The sequence below is a fragment of the Uranotaenia lowii genome, chromosome 2, assembly GCF_029784155.1.
Source record: "Uranotaenia lowii strain MFRU-FL chromosome 2, ASM2978415v1, whole genome shotgun sequence".
Lineage (NCBI taxonomy): Eukaryota > Metazoa > Arthropoda > Insecta > Diptera > Culicidae > Uranotaenia > Uranotaenia lowii.
Window position 1 is genome coordinate 193,734,198 of NC_073692.1, and position 23,787 is coordinate 193,757,984.

General features: G+C 35.2%; 2 protein-coding genes across 2 annotated transcripts in view; one reads left to right on the top strand and one right to left on the bottom strand.

The window, feature by feature from the left end:
• LOC129742219 (uncharacterized) overlaps window positions 1–17,907 on the top strand; it is a 43,802-nt gene extending 25,895 nt beyond the window's left edge. The window contains exons 4-6 of the mRNA XM_055734091.1: window positions 13,626–14,340; window positions 16,770–16,870; window positions 16,934–17,907. Coding sequence (XP_055590066.1) covers window positions 13,626–14,340; window positions 16,770–16,870; window positions 16,934–17,661 — 1,544 coding nt within the window. The 3' untranslated portion in view covers window positions 17,662–17,907. The remainder of the gene's footprint in view (window positions 1–13,625; window positions 14,341–16,769; window positions 16,871–16,933) is intronic.
• LOC129742696 (trypsin-1-like) lies at window positions 13,612–14,638 on the bottom strand. The gene is made up of 2 exons (XM_055734637.1): window positions 14,425–14,638; window positions 13,612–14,361 (listed from the first exon to the last, which is right to left on the bottom strand). The coding sequence occupies exons 1-2, from the start codon at window positions 14,474–14,476 to the stop codon at window positions 13,634–13,636; spliced, it is 780 nt and encodes a 259-aa protein (XP_055590612.1). The 5' UTR covers window positions 14,477–14,638; the 3' UTR covers window positions 13,612–13,633.
• Window positions 17,908–23,787: the final 5,880 nt, after the last annotated feature.

Consider the following 23,787-nt stretch of genomic DNA (forward strand, 5'->3'; position numbering starts at 1 on the left):
TCATTGTATCATTCGCTATAATTTTTTTTCACAATTTATTTCCTCATTTTCTGAAAGTACCTAATTGATTTTTATTTTTTTTTAAATTGTGAGGGATGGCGGGTTACCAAAGCGAATTTAACAAAATAATTTAATAATCCATTTAGTTTTATCAAAGCAATTCCAGGTGAAAAAACGAAAAATAGAGTTGTGTACGATGAAAAAGTTTCAAAAATATGGCTAGCAAACATTAGGGTAGGGGTTTTCAGATCGTGCTCCGCGGAGCTTTTGAAAGTGCTCCGCGACGTACGCAACGGAAATCATAAACCAACTTTGAAAAACTCTGATATTTTTTATCGTTTCATTTTTATCGAAACATGAGAAAAAAAATTCACAGGGCATATACAGTGAGTGGCAAAATAAAGTGTACAAATTATTTTTTGTATCATTTCTTTTTTTTTTGGTAAAAATTCAACGAAAACACATCGTAATGATTTTTAAAATATTGTTTACTATGTTCTTTTAAATTTTTGTTTATGTTGCGCTGGTAAAAAAGAAAGTTTTTCTGATAGAAAAAAAACAGTTAGTATTCCAAAAAAATGGACAAAATAAAGTGTCCAACTCAAATATCAACATAATTTCGATAAGTTTCCATCGCGAGGCCCCTCGAATTTGTTTGTCAGGTGTCTACATTCGAATAAGTTGTAAAATATGGAGAACGCATAAATTTCTGATATCATTCTGTTGTCCATCCGGAAACTGGTTGTTCGTGATATGAATAACGGTCAAACGCACCGGGAAGTGGCCAAACACTACGAAATCAGCAAGACAGCGGTATCAAATATCATGAAGAACCTTGTTGAAAGTAAGCCGAAGTGCTTGCAAGAGGTGTTGAAGGCTGAAGAAGACAACACCCATTATTAAATCGTTCTTGTTCGCCTTCAGTTTTAAAATGAGTTTCCTCAAGAAAATAACGAGATGTTTAGAGTTTGATGTATAAGATATAACTGAGCGTAGCTCCTGATTTTATTTGTTTTTATATCCAACTCGATAACTCCTTCGGAGTATTTTATGGCAAAGTTATTGTTTTTGGTATAGGCCATCAAGCTCGAAAATACAATACACAACAGTTCTCTTTCCTTTAGTTTGAATTTACAATCATAATATTAAGTTTAGGCTTACATAAGTATTGATTTTAAATTCACAGAACAATTCTTTTTCTTAATTCACTTGGTAATCAAATTTCATAATTCTTTTGCACATTTTCCAAACGTGATCTACTTCGTGTCTGGATAGGACTTCGTGACACCTCCATGCACTTAAATTTCGACGAGGGCATTATCTCGGACTCCAATAGCGTGTTATCATGCGGGCTCTGATTATCGTCGTCCGAAGATGATGTTTTTCTCCTACGCTTGTTCCTCTGGATTGGCACATTTATGGTGACCCCTTTCGATCGCTGTTGTTCCACCAATTTCAGTTGGTTGCGGTGTGCATTCATCGTGGTACTTGCAGTCGATGACTAATCTTATCTCATTGTCCTTTTTCAAAACAACAACAACTGGAGGAGCCCACTCACTAGCATCGATTGGTGTTATTATGTTTTGTCGCTCTAATTCGCTTAAATGCTGCTTAACTTTTTCTCGCAATTTGTAAGGCACATCGTACGCTTTTCGAAAAATGGGCTGCTCTTCTCGTACCATGAGATCTGCTTCAAATCTCATTTCACTCTTCTCGTACTCTCCAACTGCAACATTGTTTATTGAAAAAGGAACCGAAAAAGTATTGCGCCATCCAGGGTAGAAAATGTCCATCCAATTTCGTCCAAACAAAGGTATGAAATTATTTTTGCTATTCAAAATTATCAACCAGACCTCACATACTCGTCCATTAACTTCCACTCTCACAGGGATTTTACCAAAAATGTCCAATGATTCTCCATTCACAACAACCAATTTGCTATTACATTGCATTAATTTAATTTTTCCAAAATGTGAATCATATGTAAATTTACTAATGACAGATACTGCTGCTCCACAGTCTATTTCCATTTTAAATTTAATTTTTTCAATCAAAACGTAAACTAAACAAGGCTCATTTATATTTCCCCGGGCTGAAATCATCATACACGGGAATACTTCATTGTCATCAATATCTTCACCATCATCATTATCATCATCTGAATTATTCAGTCTGAGTCGTTTGAAGTCATAAGTATTGTTAGGAGAGTTGTCACGTCGATCAACAAAATTAACAGACTGCAATTTGAATGAATTGCAATTACGCTTGATATGACCCTTCTCACCACATCTATTACATATCAAATTCTCATGACTATTAAATCTTGGAGTGGATCGATAATCGTTTCTTTGGCGTGAATCAGTAAACCTATCATTCCTTGAAAAACGATTTGGCTCATATCTGTTATGAGAATAACGACGGTTGTTGTAATCCGAGTATCTTCTCTGAACTCTATCTCTGCTATAACTACGACTGCGCTCATTTCCATAACTTCGATTTCTATATCTCACTGCATTTCTATCACGGCTTTCGAGATCACCATGGTTGTCTCCTGATCGTGTTCCCAATCTGTGCTTGACCGATAACACTCTCTCAGACTCTTCCCCAAACACCTGAGATCGAAGTTCAGCCAGCTCACTCCTTACAACCATCTGCTCAACATTTGATAAAGTCAAACCAACTTGCCTAAACATTCTTTTTTGTAGTTCTTTGTCATGTAACCCAAATATTATCCTGTTCATTATGAACCCCTCCTTACGATCCCCAAAATCGCAATCTTCCGCCAATAACTTCACCGCCAGAATGTAATTCTCTGCCGATACGTTTGGGCCTTGTCGACGCTGATCGCACTTCCATCTAATTAGCATCAAATCATCTTCATCAATCTTTGTCTCAAGCTTTGAATCATTAAATCATAGTCAATGGTACTCAAATCTCTACCAGGAAATATCAATTTCAATTCCTTAAAAATCACCGGCCCGCTCAAAGTGATGAACAGGCTTCGTTTATTTTCAGGCTGTATATTATTAAGTTGGTACAAGAAACCCATACGTTCCATATAATCATCAAAGTTGGAACCTTGAACATAATAGTCCACAGCACCGATCAAAGACATTCTGATGATATGATCAAAATAAAATTATAAAAATGATTAAAATTTGGAACGCTTACGTGACCTTTGGAACTCATTCGTGAACCGGTTGATGATCTCACCAACTCTCTGTTGATGGTTACCAACGCCCTCGTTGATGTAAGGAGAAAACGTTGAGTTTTGTTAATTTTCTCTCTGCAATTCGACTTATCACCTTCTCACTTCTCAGTTCACCTTGCTACCACTGGATTTCCGAAATTGTGACCACTTCACAGATCTACTACTCGGCCTAAAAATTTCAGATGCCCACCAACCATGCGGAATTATGACTCACTGAAAAAACACTTGAAACGGGAATGATTTTTTTTTATTACACCAAAACCACTTTTTCCTTTATTTTTAATCTCCAATTCTGATTTCTTTTTTTTTTTCGACACGCTTTTTTTTATATATATCCACTTTTTCCTTCAGGATAGCACGCTCCCACTCTTGTTATCAAAACGACTTTTTCTTTATCGGCTGATTTTTTCCCAAATCACAAAACCCCCGTTTTTCTTTGAAATTCTACAGCCGTTGATTTGATTTCGAATCACGCTGCCGTAAATAACATGCAACGAATTTTATTGCTCGCTGAACCAATCCACTCTATAATTTCTTTTTCACCTCTTCATGGGAATTACAATAGGTTTTTAACAATAGTCTGCCGAGATAATATCCAGCCGTGAAAGATGAAAAGCACTTATAAAATGGCTGATCAAAGCCTGTGCATGTGATCCATATGATGCCACGGAAATCGCGCCGAAACTATATCCAACGTTTTTCCCGAATTACCGAACAAGCCACTCCAATGGAAAATATACCGAACACGCGACCGATATCCTTTAGGAGAATTAAGCTATCTTTTACAATAAATTTTCCTCGTTCGCCACTAAAATGAGTTTAATCAAGAAAATAACGAGATGTTTAGAGTTTGATGTATAAGATATAACTGAGCGTAGTTCCTGATTTTATTTGTTTTTATATCCAACTCGATAACTCCTTCGGAGTATTTTATGGCAAAGTTATTGTTTTTGGTATAGGCCACAAAGCTCGAAAATACAATACACAACAAGTTTGAATTATTTGAATCTGTACTGATCTGCACAGTTTATTCTGCTTCTGTTTTTTTTTTTGAAATATTCCCTTTTTTTGTATCAGAAAAACTTTTTTTTTTCAGTGCAACATTAACAAAAATTGAAAAGAACATAATAAACAATATTTTAAAAATGATAACGATGTGTTTTCGTTGAATTTTAACCAGAAAAATAAAAGAAATTGAAAAAAAATAATTTGGACACCTTATTTTGCCCCTCACTGTAGTACGCACGAATAAATTTTGTTTACTTGGTTTCCTGGCGGCTGAATCCCTGCAGGGATGTTGGCAAAGAATGGTGGATTGTCAAAGTGCATTGCTTTGATCGAACAACGTTGTGTTGCAGGACTGAGTGTGCAGAACACTCAATGAAAAGGCTGTTCTTGCGTCGTACTTGGCGAGCTACCGATTAAAAAAGCTGGAGAAGCGCATACTTTTGCTGAAAACTTAATCAAATCTTGTATTCAAGAAGTCTTCCGTATCATGGTTGATAATAAAACAGTGGAATGGGTAAATTCGATTCCCATGTCTGACAACACGGTTTCTCGGCGAATTTGTGACATGGCTGAAGATGTTGAAAGCGATTGAGAACTTCAAAATTCGACATGCAGTTTGACGAATCCACAGATGTAGCAGGACTAGCAATTCTGATGATTCTGAATGTTTCAAAAAAGATTTGTTGCTTTGCAAACCGTTGCCAACTTCCACGTCGGGGGCCTAAATTTTCAAGCTAAATAATTGATGATTATGTTACGGATAACATTGTTCCATGGGGAAATTGCATTGATGTATGTATGGACGGTACGAAAGCTATAGTTGGAAATACTGCTGGAGTCGTTGCCAAGATCAAAGAAAAGACCAAAAGTTACGGTAGTAGTCATTACGTCCTTCGTCGACATGCACTCGCTATGAAGAAACTATCATCATCTTTGAAGGAAGTCTTTGACGAAAGCATAAAAATAATCAACTTTATTAAGGCTCGACCGAAAAATTTAGGGTTATTCAAGGCATAGTGCGAAGAGATGGTTAGCCAACTTTCCACGCTACTACTTCATACCGAAGATCGCTGGTTATCTCGTAGAAAAAGTTGTTTCGTCTGTTTGAATTAAGAATGACTTCAGTCTTTCAATGCAAGGTAAAGGAATAAAAAGCGCAACCTGGACAGCTTTCCGAATTTAAGAGGCATTCAATCAGAAATAACCTTGAAGTTATCATCCGAAAATTTCCAAGAATTATGACATGTAGGTAAATGACTAATGAAGCCATTTACAATTACAATTACAATGTTTTGCCGCAGGATTTGTTGAACAGCTTCCAGCAAAATTCCCCGAAGAATATCATAAAATAATCAAAAGATCGAAGACTTTAAATGTGTGGAACAGCCTATTTTAATGTCACAGAAACCAGAATCATTAACATCGCAAGAATATGAGTGCTTGATAGATATGGCATCGTATTCAAAGCTTCAGGAAAGATTCGTATCCAAAAAATAGTTGGAGGAGTGTTGGTGTCAACTTAAAAATAAATTTTAAATTTTATCCGATAAAGTAAAACTTATTCTTCTGCCGTTTTCCACAACTTATCTATGTGAGTCGGGGTTTCCCAAATATATCGCAATAAAGACAAAATACCGATCCCGACTAAACGCGGAACCAGACATCAGGCTACAACAGACACAAATTTAACCAAACTTGATACAGCTTGAAAAATCGAAGAAAGCGTATTTGTTCTATTGAAATCATTAATTTTTGATGACACATATTTTGTTGATAAAAACAAGACTATTCAAAGAGTACAAGGCACATTTTATCTGAACGATAAATACTATCAAGTTTTCAACACTCGGGCTTTTCATTCTTTCAAAAATGCAGGTGCTCCGCCAAAACTTTTGGTTTTAAAAAGTGCTCCGCCGAGCAAATGATCTGAAAACCCCTGAATTAGGGCAAAGATAAAGGATTTCTGTGCGTCACTATGATATATAATGAATATGATAGAGTATGTTTAATAATTTTCCATTTGGCATAAGATAACTCCACAGATGGGAATTTTTTTTCTCGATTTAAATCTGTGTCAGATTTGGCCATCTCAGTGAGGTGTCATTTTACATTAATTATCCAGAAATAATCTAGTGTCCTATATTTGATTGGCCTTATTTTATTTCGTTGAATTTTCAACTGCTTCAAGTCATTCTTCTTTTATAAAACGTACTGTAAAAATCTTACATTCTTCAAATTATTTGAAACAGACCTTTTTAAAACTATTTCATATTATTTAAAACAGACCTTTTCATAAACACGCTTAAAATAACCGTGTTTTATGAAAGATGGATAATTTAAAAGGCTTGTAACTTCTGTAATACTTCATTACTACAGAGGCGAAATCTCAATGAAACTTCACATCAAAATGTTCCCCAAAAGCAGTTTTACTGAAGACAATTAACGCTCAAATCAAGTTTCACGAAGTAATGATTGTTGCACAAAAGAAGAAGAATTATATCAGATTAGTATTATTTCAGGTCATTAAACCTTCGGCTTCATTTTTTTGTGATTTGAGAACCAAATTTTCTCAAAGTACTTTGTGTGGCCTTGATTCTCCAAAAGCAATGATTTGCAAATTGATTGCGTTTAAGTGATTTGTTGATATTGATTGAAAAATTTCTTTTCCATGTGAAAGAGTAATGTATGTAAGTGAGGGTGGCAATGGATGAGTGGGAAAAATTTCATGATCGAATTTCGATATCCGATCATATACATGCATTTTGTAGATTGCTTAGCTTAGCTTTGCCTGATTGATATACATACATTGTGTAGATTGGTCCAAAAAACTGAACGTTCATGCATTTTCAAGTCATTTGGCATAAAACAAAATCGAGATAACACCACATAACGACACATTTTACGCATTTTTATGTGATTTGGCATCCAAATCAAAATTTCGAACTTTCCGATGTTCTTTCTTCTCCCTTTGGTGATTTTTGAAGCTAGAAAATCGAAAATTAGAGCGTTTTGAGGCACCCTAAATCAAGTCCGATTAAGCTTGAATTTTGCACAGCTCAGTTTTTGGGTCAATCTTCAAAATGTATATAGTCGGTTTTCTAAATTCGACATGACCCATTTGGCTGCCACCCTAATGTAAGTAAACCCATCAGTGACTGATAGGTCTTTCCACCCGTGTCGGTACGGCAAGTCTCATTCGCACATTCAAATATTGTTTATGCTCAACTCATCAATATCACCAATAATCGCAGCACTCCCAAGGGGTCTGTTACCACTGGCTTGGGACAGGTTTTGCTCATTCAACTCCCTTCCAACTGTTCTATCACATCGGAACTTGTGTGAATTATAAGTAATTACAGCTCGACGACATTGATGGACTTTTTTCCTCAATTTAGGTTTAGTTTTTGGGGTGAAACAGCCTTAAACCCATGATAGTCACGAAACTAACTTCAGTTGTACAGAAAAAAACCATTCAAATCACTGCTCAAAGCAAACACTATAAGAAACACAGACAGGAGGAGCCATGGGGGGGGGGGGGGGGGGGTTTGGTTTGGTGACTAATTTTTACCTATGATTTTTTGTCTAAAAACACACGAATAAAACAAATTATGTTTTTAGCTATATGATTATTCATTTTTAAGTACTCATTAATAGTTTTTGTATGAAATTGTAACTTAAAAGAACACAGTAAACGAAAATTACCGAGTTCGGTAGTTTTTTTACCGAATTCCTAACATGTGGAGTTCGTTAAACTGTTCGGTAATTTTTTCATAGCCCAGAAGTGACAGCTGTCAAATATTACGGACCTTTTTCGGTGAAAAATACCGAAACTCGGCTGATCATGTCTAAGTTTATTTGTCAAAATATTGACAGTTGTCAACGTGACAGCTCGTTATATTACCGATCAACCGGTATTGTTGAACCGAAATACCTGAAATAACACCGGAAAGCCGGTAATGTACAACCGAAAAGCAATAAAATCTCAGTAATGTATACCGAACAACCAGTAGAGTTTACCGCAACACCTGTAGTTATTACCGAAATACCTTAAATTATTACCGAATACCTGTAATTATTATTGAAATACTTGTAAATATTACCGAAATACCGTGTTTTTTTTACCGAAAAGCTGTTAAAGTTCGGTAATATTCACCGAACAACCGGTAAATTTTACCGAAAGCCCGACAGTTTTTACCGAAATTTCTGCAATTATTACCGAAATGCCCGTAAAATTTACCGAAAATTGTAAAATTTTCGGTATGTTAATCAATTTATTGGTTTATCGGTGGACGTTATGTTCTTTTATTAACCCTTCGTTTCATAAAGTTACAAATTTGCAACAATTAATGTATGGAAAAATGGAAAAATCGTATTTTATTTTAATTTTTTTTCTTGATGTACTCATCATTTTCAACTGTTTAAACTGATTTTTAAGGAAAAATAAAAAATCATGAAACGAAGGGTTAAGAACATTCAAGATTATGAAAATTACAGATGTGTTTAAAATAAGAAGAGATCAAAAGACCTTGAAAATGAGCGAATATAATTTTATTTAGAGGCATTTTTCATCACACGTCATGAATTTGTTTAACACCGATCAACTATTTTGAAGTAAGCACAGCAAGTGTAGCTTGCAGTGAGAACGAATGATCACATGTCATGATGAAAATGCTTCTGAATAAAATTCTACTCGATCATTTTCAAGGTCTTTTGATTTCTTCTAATTTTAAACACATTTGTAATTTTCATAATCTTAAATGTTCCTAATAAAAGAACATAACTTTCATCGATATGGCCAATAAATTGATTAACATAACCGAAAATATTATAGTTTTCGGTAAGCGTTATTAGTATTTCGATAATAATTACAAAAATTCCGGTAAAAGGTATTGGGAGTTAATATAAAACAACTAAACTTATATGGTTATATTTCTGAATAAACATTTGCCTTTATTAATGATGTGTATGATAATCCATGTTGCGGCCGCCACTATATTAATTTCCATTCCGGTAGTAGTGTCGTTCTGCTCTGGAAGAAACGGAAATGCAAGTAAAAAAGGGAAAAAGGCGCGGATGTTCGGTGATTGGGACATTCCAGCTGCTGTGCACTTTTGCTCCATGCTGGACGAATCCTATTGCAGCAAGTGTGACGACTTTGCTAATTTTAGTGAGGGTGATGGGGCACCATTAACTATTTCATACTCACCATCAATTTGACGCTAATATAAACAAATTCACAAACAATTCCACGCACGCGAACCGACGAATTTAACATGGCGACTCTTGCTTGCTAAATTATTTGCTAAATTATTTGGCGGACGGCTTCTCAAGCACACGATTGAACACGGTTGCAAAAGCGAGAAGGGGAACGAGAAATACTGCCATCGAATTTTGACGTTTGTCTTGAAAGAGACGATATTTTCAGTTTTACTTTACAGTTTTCGGCGTTTTTTACCGAAAATATATTGCAAAATGATTTGTTTACATATAAATTATCGAGCTTCGGTAATTCTAGATATGAATTAATGAAGATCTGTAAAAATAGACGTCAGTTTATTCAATTACTGAAAATTTCCGAATTACAGAACTGTTTCTGTAAAATAATTTACCGAACTCGGTAATTTTCGTTTACTGTGAAGACACGAATGCCACAAGGATGGTAAAGTGTCAATAATAAAACCTTAAAAAAGTAACTTTAAAAAAGTGGTCGTTAGCCTAGAGGGTGAGCTAAAAGATCAAAGTTATTTGATTTGAGCATAAAAAAAGTTATTTTTAGGGAAGCCTTCAATTTCTTAAAAGAAAAACTTATTCTATACTCAAATGAAACAAGCCCAATCTTCTAAACTCTTTTACAAATTCTAAGATTCTAAATAAAAAAATTGTGCAGATTTTTTAGGTGAAGATCAGCTATTTGTTTCTCAACACGAAATATTTTTCATAAAAAATCAATTCCATACTAAAAATCCTGTGGATTATTTTTTTTTAAATATAATTAGGGATATTTTGCGTGAACCAAAACTTAGAAAATTAATTGTACTTTATATTTGTGATTTCCAGCTGAATTGTGTGTACAAACTTATTATGATTAAAAACTTTGAAATCTGGAAATTATTTTCGAATTTTTATACGATTTCCGAAATGTACAAAAAATACAATTTCCAAATCTTAATTCCAGATAAGAATTTCATGAGCCAAATCTTAGAGCCCTCATTCATGAATCTATTATTTAAATTCTGTAGTGCTGGTTTAATCTGAACTAATTATTTCAATTATTCATTTTATGAATCTGATTTAAAATGTGAATTTTGAATGATGAATCAGAATCTGGTTTTCAATTTTGGATCGCCACTTGGAAGCTTTAAATGTTTAAATTTTGTGTTAGCATAAAGTTTGAGAACTTCGAATTTGAATATAAAACAATTTTTTTTCTTTTTCCATATTCGGAAAACTATTATTATAATATTGAAAATGAATTTGATTTCGACCAACATGATTCATATTTGATATGAAATGTAAACTCGAATTCGAACAAGGATTTAAAAGCAGCTTTTCATTCCTTATTTCTTATGATTATTCGAACTGAAAATAAAGAATCCTAAACTTGATACAAAATCAGAAATACGAAAGTATGTAGAAATACATCTTTCGTTAAAGGAATATGGAACCAGAACCTCCAAAATGGTTTTTAATTTAAAATTTAATATTCAGACCTGAATTTCTTTGATAAGGTTGCCAAATTTCCCGCTTTTAACCGGATTGGCCCGGATATTTAATATAAAATTTGGGAAGAGTCCAGTCCGATCCGGTTGTCCCGATTTCATTGGAAAAGCCCGGATCCCGGCTCGGGTTTGTACTCATTCTCATTTTTAAATCAAATTTACAAATAAACAAATTATGTTGAATTTTTTTCAATTATGCGTCCAAAATTTTTGTAGCAATTTTTAAAAAATTATCATGAAAGGTTTTTAAAGTTTTTTTTAAAAGATTTTTTATGAGAAATTCCTAGGTTTTGACCAAAATTTCCCGGTATTGCCTGGATTTGGTCGAAAATTTTGAAATCAAATACCCGGATTTTGCCAGGTTTTTATATAGAACAGCCCAGATACGTGCTGAAAAAAATCTGACAACCCTATGAACAAGTGTGAAAATTTTGAAAACTGTAGCAGAATTTTGAACTTGAAATGGGTTTTTGAGGTTTTTGTATTAGTTTTTAATTCAAAATCTTGAATATCTTTGCTCTATTATCATAATTTGATTATGAATTTAAAATTTTTAGTGTACGTGCGTGACCATCAGGACAACGCCTACTCCATATGGAATCGCTATCAACTACTTTTCCATGCGAAAAAGCAAGACAAAACTATAGGTTCATTAAATACATATAGCGGAGAGTGAGGATACTTGATCCTTGTGGATACTTGATTCCTTCGCTATATCTCGAAACAGGAGTGTCCTACTAACATCAAATGTTCTAGAAAAATGTGCCAAATAGAACAAAACAACAATGCTGTAATCTTAACAAATTTTAAAAATTTTATTTTTCAAGTAATTGAATTTTGTTTGAAAAATGTTACAAAATGTGATTTGAAGTTTTTTTTTTTATCACTTTAAAATGTTTCTCACATAATAAAATTATGATAAAAATACTTAATCCAAGATTTCAATCGTTAAAGAATAATTTGAACTTCATTATGCCATATTTTTAAAGCAATAGTAAACTTTTAATTTTTTTTTAAGAAGAAGTTTTCAAAAATGTTGTTCATGGGTAATATTGATCCCTAGAGTCCAAAATGATATATTTTTCTTCTGAATGGATCGTGATCATTGGTTATCATGAAATTACTAATATTTGTCCCATAACTAATGTTCACCAGTAATTATCTGATAAAAAGGACTAAAAATACTTTATTTATCTAAAATCCAAAAATTGCGCCTTTAAGTATGCAATAAGAATAGGGTAGTAGCCAAACTTTTGAATATCTCTTTGTCTGATACTTACAATCTGTTAAAAAAGAACTTATACGGTAAAAATAGTTAACGGACCTTTTATCTTCGGATTTTACTAGATTTTTGCCTAGGGTCAGGGCACCCTGCATTAAGGATAAAGTCTTCTTTAGTAAAGGATCAAGTATCCTTTAACTAAAAAAATATCACTTTTTTTTTGTCTTACGAAAATGCTTCTTGTTCATTTACGGATTCATGCATTGTTCTAGCTTTTGGAGCATATAAACTTGAAATTACACACAAACAGAAAATGCAAAAGACGGTGATTTGCATAATTTTTCCAAAAAAATATGATGAAAATAAGAAAAGGGGATCAAGTATCCCCATTCTCCCCTAAGCATTATTTTCGCGGACGCTTGAAAAAATAAGGGTAGGTTCCTTCATTTACACATGTCAAATACAATCAGCATACGATGCGTACACAGGTGAATACCATATCAGCAGCAACATGTGAAAAGGGTATGAAAGACAAAGTAAACAAAACCCGTTTTCAGTGGATTCTAATAGCCCAATATAAGCTCTACTTAACACAAAAACTGTTTTTAGTTTTTCAGTTTTCGTAAGATTTATAATGCAGTTTGAGTAAAGGATCTAAAACATTTAGAGCCATAAAATGACATTATCCTCACACAGATTGTTTTATACACCCTTTACTCCACAACAAAGCAAACGGTCTAGATGCAAAACATTAAAAGGGGAAGAATGCTGAAGCTATTCACTCACTCCTATAGCGAGAACCATAAGCCTTTGTCAAAAAATAGGGGAAATTTTATCTCCATCTCAATCACACATATGAGACATACAGTACAAAGCGAAGGGTGTATAAAACATTTAGACAAATTTCATACTCCAGCTAGGGTCTATAAACAATTGCGGGCTATTTTTTCATGATAACACCGTCGTATCGATAAAAACATATTTAAAATGATCCTTCGCACCGTTTTGACCATAAAGACTTTGGAGATTCCTCGTGAATTTTAATTAGCGATTTAAAAAAGATTGCAAAATTTTCAAACGCGTTTTTCTCGAAACGTCATAAATGAACATGGACCCTTTTCTCGTGTTGCTGCTGATATGCTTACAAAGAGCGACGACGATGACAGTTGGATTGATGTTTCTATCTCAACAAATATCTGAGGCGTATTGAGGTGGCCCACGTTAACCCAATGGCCCACGAACCCCCACTCTCCGAGACCCGTAAAAACCTTGAATATATTATGTATAGGAGTCCTCAAAATAATGTCAGCTGTGTAACAAACTATGAAAGCTCGAAATGTTTCAATCCCATACATATTTTTTTTAACCACATAAAAGAAAGAAAAATTGTAAAAAAAACCAATATTGTATCAAAAATATTTATTTTAAAAACGTTCATCACATGTTATTGTTCATCTTAAAACAGACTACAAGTTATTCCAAAGCATTTGTAGTTTCGTTGATCCAGTCGAGCACGGATGCTACATTCGAGTACACTCCAGGATATCCTGCTTCGGCACATCCTCGACCCCAAGACACAACTCCGACCAGCTGACCATCAATGGTCAAAGGACCTCCGCTATCACCCTGACACGAGTCCTTGCCACCTTGCTCCAGGAATCCAGCACAGATCATCGACTCATGAATACGTCCATCGTAAGCTTTGTTACAGTCCTCGCGAGTGACGATCGGAACATTGGCCGCTCGCAGCTTGGCATTCGATTCCGATGGAGAATGAGTGGCTCCCCATCCGGATACCAGGGCGATACTTCCGGCTTCTGGTTCATCAACAGTCAGCTTAATGGTTTGAATCGAGTTGTCGAATTGAAGAGTTTCCTCAAGTTCCAACAGGCAGAAATCGTTGACTATCGATACACCATCGTACTCGGGATGAGAAACAATGTTTGCGACTTTCTTCACTTGACCTCCAGCAGCATGTTTGGTAGATCCAATTCGAACGGAGAAGCTCTTGGTACTTCCATATTCCGTGCAATGGGCAGCTGTGAGAATCCATTTGCTAGAGATGATCGATCCTCCACAAATGTGATTTCCGTCACGTTGAAGCGACACCTGATAGGGAGCCTCATCAATCTCAATCGGGTAACCTCCAACGATCATCCGGGGATCAAAACGAGGAAGGTGTTTTGGAACAATGACTCCAGCTAGAAACATTTAGAAGTTTATGTTAGACTAGAATCCGTTGTTGAAATTTTAACGAAACCTACCATTTGCCAGGGCTAGCAAAGCACAAACGTTGAGGATGATGAGTTTCGCCATGTTTGAGTTGAGAAAGCTGCTCGATTGAGTGCATGGTTTGCTCAACAGTTGAAAGGATTTTTATACTTATGAACTATCTGCTATCCGTTTTTTGGTACTTGAAAGGTTGCATTTATGAATCTCCCAGGAAATCGTCATCACGTGGTGATCTATTTCGCGTGCAAGTGGGAAATTTTACTATCGTTGTAGAGTTTTCGTTTTGAGAGACGCTAAAAATAGAATGAAGCTTTTATTAGGATTTGGATGCCAGTCTATGAGGGAGGGGGGGGGGGGTGGGGGGGCTTGGTCTTATAAGGATAGGAAAATAACTTGATATGATTTACGTGCCTTAGGTTTGAAGTGATTTCAGGCCTACCAGAAAGCTTTCCGGATCGAGATTTTTTTCGAGAGGAACATGAAAAATCTGTTTTTTTTTTCATCTATTCCATCCTAATATAATTTTTCTGGAGGCTTAGAATTCAATGAAAGACACACATACAAAAAAAATTATTACGGTTTGGATGTGACTTGAAATTCTAATTTCCTCGTTCTCAGATACTAAATTTAAGATCTTAAAAAAATCTAGCTTCGTCAAAATTCAAGCTTTAAGAAAAAACGAAGCGAGCATAAATCGGCCGATAATAATAGAAGAACTTGCAGCGCATATGATTTTCAATAGCCGGTTCTCAACATGTATTTAACTCTACTGTCTTTATAAAAACTTTCAAATTAAGAGATCACAATAATTTTCGAGGGTGGTCCTGACAATAATTTAAACGAATACAGTAGAATAAAAATGCATTCTGTGTAGCAAACTGGATTAAGTTTCCCAATTTCCCCTACATGTCAGTCTTCAACGGGAGGGATGATTAGGGACAATAGATAATTATTTGAAAAAAAAAAAAATATTCAATTCAAAATACGAGAAGTACCGTAAACTGGGGGATCTTTGATCACTTTTTTCATTCATTTTTCAATATTTTGGAAGGGGTTGCTTTTTCGTTATACCTAAAAGCTTTAAAACCCTTACTGAGGTGAGGAGTACAAAACATGATCATTGATTGCAGTAAGGTCAAACGACATTGGTGGTTATAATTAATTGTTTATTACAAAACCAGATTTCGAGTTTCGGGGTAACTTTGATCACAATGGTATTTACGTATCTCAACATATTAATTTTTTTTTATTTTGATGGCATTAAGCACAGAAGGCTAAAAACATCGAAAACAGTAATTTTTTGTTTGGATCTAATTGAATTTTTCAACGTTTTCTTTTAAAAACAAATATACTCGAAAGATGGACAATGTTGCTGCATACATTTAGAGGCAAAACTTATAAACATTTTTCAATATTTTTTGGCCTCAAAAACAAATGAAATTTTACCTTCGTGCAATTCCCTGAGTCCTCGTACTGTTCCTTTGTTATTTTTTTCTTGAAACTTAACCATATGATAGGGTTTTTAGCCATTTTTTTTCTATAGGGGCTTTTGCATGGAAAATTACCGTTTTTTTATCAATATCCAAAAATTATCAGCAAATGACCAAAAAAACAACACTTAAACCAAAACTAAACCAAGAAAGAATTTGAACTTTCACATTAAACAACCCATTTGCTCCTAAATGCTTACATTTGATCAGGAGAGATGTTTGTTTGTGAGCCTTCAAAAAACCAGATATTTTAAGATTTTAAAATTATATTTTAAGTAATATAAAAAATCTCCTAATTCAAACCAAATTTAGCTTATTTGTAACTCAAATTACAGGCTTTCAAACGTAGTAAACAGTTTTCAAATATTTTAACTCTATACTTAGTTAATGATGATTATCTGCAAAAATTTCATGTTGATCAAAGTTACCCCGCTGATCAAAGTTCCTCCAGTTTACGGTATATTACAATAATGCATTCCTTGCAAATTCATCCTTTTCAAGCACGAATTAAAGCATTCGTCCAATCTTGTGAAAGTTGAGTTAATTGGTTTATCGTTGCAATTATCAACAAATTTACTTATCATAACATATAAGGGGACGTTTTTCCTCCATCTTTGAAATGTCTTCAAATTTAAGCTTAGTTCCCCTCTTTAAAAATAGAAGCGATTAATCATTAAGAAGGGATGTTTTCCAAAATCAAGTGTCATCAAGTGTATAAAATACAATTCATAATAAGTCAAAAATACACTCCAATCTAAATATCCACAACAAAAGTGAAATTCCCACTTGAACACGGACTTATCTTACAAATGATGACGATTTCGTGAATGCCTTTTTCAAGTACCATCAAATGTGTAGCTCATATAAAAACGCTTTCCACTGCTGAGCAAACCATTCAGTCAATCGAAGAGCTTTCTCAACTCAAACAGCTTAGAAATGGCGAAATTCTTCATCCTCAACGTTTGTGCTTTGCTAGCCCTGGCAAATGGTAGGTTTCGTTAAAATTTCAACAACGGATTCTAGTCTAACATAAACTTCTAAATGTTTCTAGCTGGAGTCATTGTTCCAAAACACCTTCCTCGTTTTGATCCCCGGATGATCGTTGGAGGTTACCCGATTGAGATTGATGAGGCTCCCTATCAGGTGTCGCTTCAACGTGACGGAAATCACATTTGTGGAGGATCGATCATCTCTAGCAAATGGATTCTCACAGCTGCCCATTGCACGGAATATGGAAGTACCAAGAGCTTCTCCGTTCGAATTGGATCTACCAAACATGCTGCTGGAGGTCAAGTGAAGAAAGTCGCAAACATTGTTTCTCATCCCGAGTACGATGGTGTATCGATAGTCAACGATTTCTGCCTGTTGGAACTTGAGGAAACTCTTCAATTCGACAACTCGATTCAAACCATTAAGCTGACTGTTGATGAACCAGAAGCCGGAAGTATCGCCCTGGTATCCGGATGGGGAGCCACTCATTCTCCATCGGAATCGAATGCCAAGCTGCGAGCGGCCAATGTTCCGATCGTCACTCGCGAGGACTGTAACAAAGCTTACGATGGACGTATTCATGAGTCGATGATCTGTGCTGGATTCTTGGAGCAAGGTGGCAAGGACTCGTGTCAGGGTGATAGCGGAGGTCCTTTGGCCGTTGATGATCAGCTGGTCGGAGTTGTGTCTTGGGGTCGAGGATGTGCCGAAGCAGGATATCCTGGAGTGTACTCGAATGTAGCATCCGTGCTCGACTGGATCAACGAAACTACAAATGCTTTGGAATAACTTGTAGTCTGTGTCAGGATGAACAGTAATATGTGATGAACGTTTTTAAAATAAACATTTTTGATAATATTGTGGTAACTTCATCCCAATGAACTAAAAACTCACACAGTGAGAAATTTTTATTTTTATTTATTATTATTTTTAATCTAAAAATAATAATTTCCAAACGTAAGATGATAACTTATTGCACAAATACTTTATGTATTCAGTAATTTCCCATAACTCCCACTGTTCTCTACCACATTCGCCCCCTTCTCTACACTCGGAAGAATTACCATTTACTAATAAAATTTGATCATAACTAACCAATAGATTTACAAACCGTGAATTTGAGATGAGTGAAACTGGCTTATTTACAGCCTACATATCTTCATGCTCAACTCTTGAACCTATACCTCGACCTCAACTTTTTTTTTTTTAAATTCAACTTCTAGCCCATGACCTTTGATATAGAGTTTTCAACCTTGACTCCCGGTTTCAAATTCTTAACTAATTAACCTTGACACTAAACTCTTGAACCAATGACTCTCAACCTTCAAGTATTGAACTTCAACTCTTCACTTAAAACTGTGGCCTATGACACTTTACTCGAAACTTTTGAAACTGGTCTCTCGATTAGTTCTACGACTTGATTTTCAATCTCAATCAATGAACCTATGATTCTCAACATGTAACAATTCAACGTAAACTCTTGGTCAATGACACCGACTCTTAAATCTAAACACCTGACTCTCGATTTTCGTTCTTAACTCTTCAGCCTTGACACTTGTTGCTTGAACCTTTGACTCTCAACCTTTATACGTTGAACCTCGCCTTATGACTTTCAATTGGAGCCTGTGACACTTGACAATCTACTTTAAACTCATACTTCATTAACATTCGACTTAATTTTCAATACTTGACTCTAGAATCTTACATTCTTGATGCTCAACACTCTTCATTTGAATCTATGAATCTCGACTTTTAATATTGAATCTCAACCCTTGATACTTAAATCGTGACCTATTACACTAAACACCCAGCTATTGCACTTCGATTCTTGATCTTCAATATTTGACTCATAACTTTCGACTTTGAACTCATACTTCTTAAACATTTGAATTAATTTTCAGTACTTGACTCTAGACTCCCAGCTATTGCACTTTGACTCTTGATCTTCAATATTTGACTCATAATTTTCGACTTTAAACTCATACATCTTAAACCTTCGACTTTAATTTCACTACTTGACTCCAGAACCTTACATTCTTGACGCTCAACGTTCCCCATTTTTTTAATCTATGAATCTCGACTTTTAACTATCGAACCCCACTACCTGATTCTTAAATCGTGGCCTATGACATGATTTTCAGTATTTGACTCTAGACTCCCAAATCCCAGCTATTCCACTTTGACTCTGCATCTACAATACTTGAATCATAATATTCGACTTTACTCTCATACCTCTTAAACCTTCGACTTGATTTTCAGAACTTGACTCTAGACTCCCAGCTATTGCAGATTGACTCTTGATCTTCATTACTTGACTCTTAATTTTCGACTCTAAACTCATACCTCTTAAACCTTCCACTTGATTCTCAGAACTTGACCCTAGACTCCCAGCTATTGCAGATTGACTCTTGATCTTCATAACTTGACTCTTAATTTTCGACTTTACTCTCATTCCTCTTAAACCTTCGACATGATTTTCACGACTGGATTCAAAACTCCTAGCTATTGCACTTTGATTCTAGATCTTCAATACTTAACTCATAATTTAAGACTCTAAACTCATACCTCTTAAACCTTCGACTTGATTTTCCGAGCTTGACTCTAGACTCCCAGCTATTGCAGATTGACTCTAGATCTTCATTACTTGACTCATAATTTTCGACTTTACTCTCATACCTCTTAAACCTTCCACTTGACTTTCGCTACTTGACTCTAGACTCCCAGCTATTGCAGATTGACTCTTGATCTTCATTACTTGACTCTTAATTTTCGACTTTATTCTCATTTCTCTTAAACCTTCGACTTGATTTTCATGACTTGATTCAAAACTCATAGCTATTGCACTTTGACTCTAGATTTTCAATACTTGACTCATAATTTTCGACTCTAAACTCACACCTCTTAAACCTTCGACTTGATTTTCAGTACTTGACTCTAGACTCCCAGCTATTGCAGATTGGCTCTAGATCTTTATTACTTGACACATAATTTTCGGCTTTACTCTCATACCTCTTAAACCTTCGACTTGATTTTCACGACTTGATTCAAAACTCCTAGCTATTGTACTTTGATTCTTGATCTTCAATACTTGACTCATAATTTTCGACTTTACTCTCATACATCTTAAACCTTCGACTTGATTTTCAGAACTTGACTCTAGACTCCCAGCTTTTGTACTTTGACTCTTGATCTTCTTTACTTGACTCAAAGTGTTCGACTTTTATCTCATACCTCTTAAACCTTCGACTTGATTTCCAGTCCTTGACTCTAGACTCCCAGCTATTGCAGATTGACTCTTGATCTTCATTACTTGACTCATAATTTTTGACTTTCATCTCATACCTCTTAAACCTTCGGCTTGATTTTCAGTACTTGACTCTAGACTCCCAGCTATTGCAGATTGACTCTTGATCTTTATTCCTTGACTCATAGTTTTCGACTTTACTCTCATTCCTCTTAATCCTTCGACTTGATTTTCAGTACTTGACTCTAGACTCCCAGCTATTGCACTTTGACTCTAGATCTTCAATACTTGACTCATAATTTTCGATTTTAAACTCATTCCTCTTAAACCTTTGACTTGATTTTCAGTACTTGACTCTAAAACCCTACATTCTTGACGCTCAATGTTCTCCTTTTTGATCTATGAATCTCGACTTTTAACTATTGAGCCCCACTTCCTGATTCTTAAATCGTGGCTAGATACTAGACTCCCTTCTATTGCTCATTGACTCTTGATCTTCAATACTTAATTCATAATTATGGACTTTAAACTCATACCTCTTACATCTTCGACTTGATATTCAGTACATGACTCTAGACTTCCAGGTACTCTTTGTTCTCATCTTCATTCTTCACATATCTTTATTTTTTTTAATGTCGATGTCTTATTCAAGCTTTCGTCTTTAATTAGTCCTATTAGTCATACATACCGAAGTCTTTTTCTCACGATATCGAATTGATTATTCTTTTTCTTCTTGTCAATATTTTTTTTGTGTATCCGAGCATGGTTAAGTCTATTTTTAGATTATTTCAAATGGAGCTTAGTCATGTCCTTTTACCAAATTATCTTTTTCAACCGATGTAAGTCATGTCTTCGTTTCTAAATGTGAATATGTTCAAGGTTATTCATGCCTTAATTTTCAAAATAGTCGTTTAGGTCATGCTTCTTTTTACCATTTTTTTTTCAAAATAGTTGTTTGAGTCATGTGTTGTCATACTTTTCTTTTTAATTATTATATAGTCATGCTTTTTCATGCCATCTTTTACAACAAATATATTACAGGGTCATGCCTTTCCATGCCATCTTTTACAAAAATTACTACAGGGTCATGCCTTTCCATGCCGTCTTTTACAAAAAAATCTTAGGTCATGCCTTTCCAATGCCATCTTTTATTCAATTTTACTATAGGGCCATGCCATACCCTTGTTATTTGGAATCACGTTTTGTGATAGAGTCTGTTTTTTTTTTTTTTAACAATAATTCTTTCTTTTGTGTGGTTAAAAAAAGTATGTATGGGATTGAAACATTTCGAACTTTCATAGTTCGTTACACAGCTGACAGTATTTTGAGGACTCATTGTTCTATACATAATATATTCAAGGTTTTTACGAACGGGTCTCGGATAGTGGGGTTTCGTGGGCCATTGGGTTAACGTGGGCCACCTCAATACGCCTCAGATATTTGTTGAGATAAGAACATTAATCCAACTGTCATCGTCGTCGCTCTTTGTAAGCATTTTTCCCATATGGTATTCACCTGTGTACCTTTATTTTTTCAAGCGTCCGCAAACCTATTAAAAAGCAGCTTTTTTCCTTAGTAAGTTTAAAGTGTTGGTGTAGTTTTTGTTGTATTTTGAGGTAATTTTTTTATATTTAAAAAAATAGGGACGTTTTCCAAGAGTAAGCCAGTCTAGGACGGAAGGCTAGAAACCCGATCAAATGGTAAAGTTTGAAGGACAAAATTAAAGGGGAATAGTGCGAGGGCCTAGAGAATTGAATGAAGGCAAAATTTCTTTTCTTTTTGTAGTTAAAATTGTGTAAGTAATGTTAAAAAATTTGGCCCCTTCATTTATGCAGCTTTACTGTCCATCTTGAAATTTTAATTGTTGTTCGGCCTTAACACACGAACTGCCATAAATTATTATTATTTAGCCGCCGATCGAGGCCTAGAGGATAGCGTTTAAGTCTTCAAAGCCAAAGGTCATGAGATCGAGTCTTGGTCACGGCATACATAGTACTTTTCCTGTGGGCTGGTGGTGTTAGCATTAGTAAGATGCTAGCCATTATATCCTTGAAAGATGTACGCTTTAGTCTTAAGTAGAATTCAGATTTCTTCAAAGAAACCAGAAGTTTCACTGAGATCTGTGTTTGTTTGTTTAAAAAAAATCAATTACTAGCATTTGTAAATTTTTTTTTGTTTCGATTATAGTCGTTTTACCATCTTTATGGCATTCGCGAGTTTATATCAACGTTGCAGTTGGCGGACAGTTATTGAAAAACTTATCCGGTACAACTGTGTTCGATGTTTACTTTTGGGCTCGAACTCGCGGACATCAGCTCAGAAAGCAACTGACTTGCCAACTGAGCTATATCACAAGCCCGTATTTGTAAATATGATGAAGGTGTGTTGTATCCTATAGCGCTGATGTGGTCTAGTCGATAGGCTGGCGCGGGTCTGGTAATCCAGACATCTGGACTGAATCTGAAGAGACTATTGCAAGCGGAGTGGATTGCCAACCATTGTGGCTCAAACCACCTCAAACAGCCTTCATTGGATTCCTCGGAAAAAATCACACAAGATACGTCCCAAAAGATTCAAAATTTTCAAGTCCGAACATGCATTTTCTTAACAATTTGAAAAATTGAGGGGAATTGAAGGTAAAACAGTCATAACTTCATTTTCCAAAGCGTGCGGTGGCTCAAACAGCCTTCATTCGATTCACCGGAAAAAACTGCACAAGATACAACAAATTTGGTTCCAAATTTTCAAGTCCGAACAAGCTTTTTCTAAAATATTTGAAAAAATATAGGGGAATTGAGGGTTACAACAGCCATTTATTCGATTCCTCAGAAAAAATTACACACGATAGGTCTGTTTTCTTTCAAAATTCTCTGGTTCAAATCAGTGTTTTTCTGGAATGTTTACAAAATATAGGGGAATTAGGGGTTAGAAAGGCACTATATCTCCGTTCGTAAGCTTGTGCGGCGTTTGAAACTATGTCCAATCGATTCTCCGGAAATTTTCACAAAAGGGAAGTATAATTTCATAGATTTGGGTCATGTAGGGCGAAAGATATTGAATTTCTTCGCGGTTTGTACACTTTTTTCCCCATTGTGCGTTGGTTATACCATCCTGCACTTCCTTAAGTCCACTTCGGATGAATATGAACTTAATGCAAAACAAGATAGTGAATTAACCCCTCATGATACCAGTTGGAGGAAATACGTTAGCGGTTTAAGACAGGTCGCTCAAATAATCCCAACGAAACTAACTACAGTAAATTGCATATAATTTAAAATAATCACATAAAATGGACAGCCCTCACCATGTTACCTCTATGTTCAGGTGTCGATTGAATCCTTGGGATGACAACCACATCTTGCGGAACCATCTTAGGTGTCCTATGATGTTAGGGGTTCGTTTATTCGAGTTCTTCCAAACTCGACGTTCCGGGTCATCGAATAACCATTTGACTTGTCGGTAGTGCATGCCAAGATACATGAAAAGAAAAAGAACAGAGAAAAAAGAGGATTTTAGTTCATACCATCTATCAATATCTAAAAAAAGGCCCAGTTCAAACTAATAACACTATGTAATTTCTGAAACTCTACTTATTTTGAACTCTGTTGAAACAGTTTCTATTGCCGAGTCGGTAATCTCCCACATCCTTATTACACTACACGCACACAGTC

Excerpts from the sequence above, each read along its gene's own strand:
- LOC129742696 (XM_055734637.1), bottom strand. The coding sequence starts at position 14,476 with ATGGCGAAACTCATCATCCTCAACGTTTGTGCTTTGCTAGCCCTGGCA. Across the intron at positions 14,362-14,424 it reads TTTGCTAGCCCTGGCAAATG|CTGGAGTCATTGTTCCAAAA; the intron begins GTAGGTTTCGTT and ends AAATGTTTCTAG.